The 4,755-nt window shown below is 42.4% G+C and overlaps 1 protein-coding gene across 2 annotated transcripts in view; it reads left to right on the forward strand.

Moving 5' to 3' along the window:
• CNST (consortin, connexin sorting protein) overlaps positions 1-3,916 on the forward strand; it is a 115,356-nt gene extending 111,440 nt beyond the window's left edge. For both annotated transcript variants that reach the window (XM_025387005.1, XM_025387015.1), the window contains exon 11: positions 1,014-3,916. In XM_025387005.1, the coding sequence (XP_025242790.1) occupies positions 1,014-1,219 (206 nt within the window). In that variant the 3' untranslated portion in view covers positions 1,220-3,916. The remainder of the gene's footprint in view (positions 1-1,013) is intronic.
• The last annotated feature ends 839 nt before the right edge of the window (positions 3,917-4,755 follow it).

Raw genomic sequence — 4,755 nt, forward strand, 5'->3', positions numbered from 1 at the left:
TTTTTTTTTTTTTTTTTTTTGAGACGGAGTCTCGCGCTGTGTCACCCAGGCTGGAGTGCAGTGGCGCGATCTCGGCTCACTGCAAGCTCCGCCTCCCAGGTTCACGCCATTCTCCTGCCTCAGCCTCCGAGTAGCTGGGACTACAGGCGCCCGCCACCACGCCCGGCTAGTTTTTTGTATTTTTAGTAGAGACGGGGTTTCACTGTGTTAGCCAGGATGGTCTCGATCTCCTGACCTCGTGATCCACCCGCCTCGGCCTCCCAAAGTGCTGGGATTACAGGCTTGAGCCACCGCGCCCGGCCATTTTTGTTGTTTAATGTGAAGTCGACTTCGCTCTAAGGTAGTCCCATAGTGTGAACTCCAAGGGTATTCGAACAGCAAGGCTGTAATGTGTACTGTCAAATGCTGCTGTTAGGGCAGGCATGCTGGCTCACACCTGTAATCCCAGGACTTGGAGAGGCCATGACACGAAGATTACTTGAGGCCCGGAGTTCAAGATCAGCCTCTGCAGCTTGGTGAGACTCCATCTCTACCAAAAAATAAAAAATAGCCAGGCACGGTGGCACAGGCCTGTCGTCCTAGCTGCACAGGAGGCTGAAGCAGGAGGACTACTTGAGCCCGGTGTCGAGGCTGCAGTGAGCCAAGATTTTGCCGCTGCACTTCAGCCAGGGTGACAAAGTGAGACCCTGTCTCTAGAAAACAAACAAAATTTAATTAATCCTTGCTATGAGCACAGCAGCTGTTTTTCGTCTTCTCATGGAGTGATTCTATCCATTGTATAAATGAGCACGTTTTAATTTTAGCATGTATAAGCTCCACAAGTTGGAATCTTCTTGGTAATTAACAGGTAGGTCTTTGTAGAGTCATTAGGAGCATGAGTTTTCTGTCAATACTTCCTATCCATAGAGGACCAACAGTAGAAATGTCCAGTTACCTTAATTAATGAAAAGACAGCAGATGCTAAGATTTCCATTTTGGTGACAATGTAACCTCACTCTTTCTCATGTTTCCAGATGAAGTTGGAGGTGGCTCCTGTATTTTGCTGATCTTGCTGTGCATAGCAACGGTTTTGCTTAGTGTTGGAGGAACTGCATTATACTGCACTTTTGGTGACATGGAGTCACCTGTTTGTACAGACTTTGCAGACAACATGGACTTCTATTACACTAAGTTACTGCAGGGAATGGCGGAACTGAAGCACTGGATCTACCTCTCCTAGCAGCATTCCAGAGACAGACATGCTGGCAGTGAGAATGAAAGGCGTGAAACTTTCTAAACAGTTTTTATTTCAGGAATTGTATAACATTCCCCTTTCCCCTCTGTTAGGAACCAAGGACATCAGAAATAGCAACTTCAAGTGGCAATCCGGAGGAACTCTGTTAGAATAACCCATACAGTGAGGCAAATATCGATCTAAGCATTGTGGATGGAAGGAATGATCTTTGAGGAACATACCCATCTCCTCCTCACTGCCTCCTAATGCAGTGAGTTACACTGAGCAGAATCAAACAGGGTAGTCTTGGAACCACACTCTTTTTAGCTACTTCTCAAGCTAATGGTTAAAGAACACTTTTGGCTTACACTTGTTGGTCCATAGAAATTGCTTTCAGCCATCACGCAGTAAGTTTGTGTGTAACCAAAAGGAGTTACCTTATGGTTTCAGTGTCGTTTTTTAGTTAACCTTGGGAGCTGTGTAATTTAGGCTTTGCACATTATTTCTGATCTGTTCTCCACTTATGAAACTATGGGGTGTGTGTTCGCGTGTGTGCGTGCGTGTGCATGTGCTTCCGGCAGTTACCATAAGCAAATACCCAGCACCGCAAAGATGATCTTTCTTCTTTTCACTTGATGAGGTGCAGGCACAGATCTTTGGAGAAGGCTTCACTGTGGAATAGATGAATTTGAGACCTCTTGACCCTGAAACAAGAAACTGTGACAGATCTGTGTCAATTAACTTGATTAGCCAGAAATTCATCACAGGCCTGGAGACAAAAGGAAAAGCTCCCCTGAGTCTCAGTCAACAGTTCTGTCACGGATGCAAAGCTTCCTGAAATCACGAATGCTGGACTCAGTTCGGCAAACGCTTACCCCTATTGTGTTCTGAGATTCTGAGAACGAGAATGCAAACTTAAGTAAGATACAGTTCCTGCTGTAGATGTTTTAATCCTGGTCATATGTAAAATAAACCAGTACTTTGGTGAGTGAAATCACCACATAGAATTCAGTACTAACAGATCATGCGTTCAGATGCGTGAATGTGCATTCTTGTTGTGGGCTTGATTTAGATCCTACTGTGGGGTCATTACGCGAAAATTCAATCATACCTTCCATAGACAGATGTCTGATTTTTGTTTAAATCTGTCCGTTAGGTGGCCTTTCCTTATCTAAGGTATAGTGGTCTAACATTTAGGAAGCCTTGCTTTGACTTTATCAGGCAGCATTTAAGAAAAAACAAAAAACAAAAAAAAACCAAACCAAACATGAATTATAGTTTTTTAGCAAGTGATCATTATTTCCTGTTTTCTGTTAGGATCATTTGAAAGAAAAAGGGAGCACTTCCTTTCTAGTTGTTACTGGCTGGCACAGTACCTCCCTTTGTGTTTCTGCTTGTTTATTTAGATTATGTGAATCTTAAAGGGCTTTTTATGTAAGTTGAAAGTGTATTACTGCGCATGCATTTGGTTATTCCAATGCTAGATATTTAATTACTATGTACTTAGTGTTTTGATTTTCTATAATTTCAGTTCAGCGTGTTTTTACACTTGTATTTTAAATTGATGTTTCATTTTCACTTATAATACTGTTTGACTTGTCTCTATCATGTCACCATAAACTGTAATATTTTCAAGGGTTATAGATCAAAGCTATTTATTTAGAAATGTACAAGATAATGAAGTTTAGATTCCTTATACTTAAGGCTGATTTTATTAGAAGATTATTTTAATGTTCTATTATAAATTTTAAGAATTTGTATTCAAATTGTATGTAAAATATGTAAAATGTTGACGGTACTATATTAAGTGGTTCTATAAAAGCTGTTCACAAGTTCTACTGTGACGGACATCCTCATCATAGACAAAGCTCTTCTGTTTTATCCTCAATTTCTAGTTACAGAAATTTGGTGATGCTTATTTTTGCCAATTTTATGTCAAAATAAGTTAAAACTTCCCTCCTGTTCACCTCTTAGGCCGCTGTCCTCTGTGACCTCTGGTGTAATATTTGCCCGTGGGCAGCCAGAGCCACTTCCTCTGAAACCCGAGATCTCCCGGGGACCTTCTCACCAAGAGGAAAGCATTGAGACAGTACCTTGCCAATCAGGGAGCCAGGGGTGTCTCAGAGAAGCCATGGGTGTCCTCACCCCTTCCCAGGGAGGGTGAGGTGAGCTCAGGAGCATAGCGATGTTTTGACTTAAAATAGGCATGAAATCGCAACTAGAAAAATTAGGGCACTTTTTACAAATGTAATAGTCAAAGTACTGCATGACCTGGAGTAGCCCCACCTGGTGGTGAAACGATTGTTATTTCGCACAAGAAACATTCATCCAGTTTTACTAAAATGTAGTTTTTTCTGTCATTTGAAAGTACTGACAACTATTTGTAACTAATCTTCCTTAAGAACTGTATTTGAGGGTATCAAATCAAGCTTGTAATTTAAAATCTATACCCACAAAGTGTCTCAGAGAGTTTGTTGGAACCCTTGGGTGCTGAGGAAAAACTGCTTTAAGGTGAAAGTGTGATTTCAGAAGTCGGTCTGGCCCTACAGGTAGATAGTCATCTATTCTGGGAAGACTAATAGGTCCTTCAGTACAGGCTCTTCTGCTTTCAAATACCTCCCCCATCTGCCTGACGGTAACTGAAAATTGTTCCAAAAATTCATTCTTTTAGATTTAAAAATAAAAATCTTCTGGAGGATTTAAGATTTGAAGGGGGCCTTATTTTGTGTTTTGTTTTGTTTTGTTTTTTGTTTTTTTTGCCCTGTCGCCCAGGCTGGAGTGCAGTGACGCAGTCTGACGTCAGCCTCGCAGGTTCAAGCAATTCTCGTGCCTCAGCCTCCCAAGTAGCCAGGATGACAGACATGCGCCGCCACTTCGCCCGGCTAATTTTTGTATTTTTAGTAGAGACGGGGGTTTCACCATGTTGGCCGGGCTGGTCTCGACTCCCAACCTCGGGTGATCCGACCGCCTCAGCCTCCCAAAGTGCTGGGATTGCAGGAGTGAGCCACCGCACGGCCCAGAGGCCTTATTTTGAAGGACTTACATGAATTGGGTTTTGCTGGAGTGCCGGGAGGATATGGGGTAGGAGTGGCAGGGATGGAGACAGGTGGGAAAGGACATCCTTTAGCTCTTCACCTGCTTTGCTGAAGTGGCCTTGTGGCGTTTACTCCCAATGCAAAGAGAGGCTGCATTGTTCCCTTTCTGCTGACATGACCTGCATAAGTATCCGTTTCTTCAGGCTCACTGTTGTGTACAATTTTGTGCGGTGTGTGTAGTGTTTTCACAGTTTTTTAATTTGATGCTGAGATTAGTAAATATACATTCCTCAAATCCAGATCTTAAACTCCCAAATCCATTTTAGTTTCTATGCTGCCATGTTGCCTCTTATCTTCAAAAAGAGGAAGAGTGATTTGAGGATTTATGGCACAAATTCTAGTGCCATCTGCTGTTTTAACAACCCCGAAGGTAAACATTCATTGAGCCTCATGTCCTAACTCTATACAGCTACAATTAGTTAAAATGTTCCTTCAGGAATTTTTGTA

The sequence above is a fragment of the Theropithecus gelada genome, chromosome 1, assembly GCF_003255815.1.
Source record: "Theropithecus gelada isolate Dixy chromosome 1, Tgel_1.0, whole genome shotgun sequence".
Classification (NCBI taxonomy): Eukaryota; Metazoa; Chordata; class Mammalia; order Primates; family Cercopithecidae; genus Theropithecus; species Theropithecus gelada.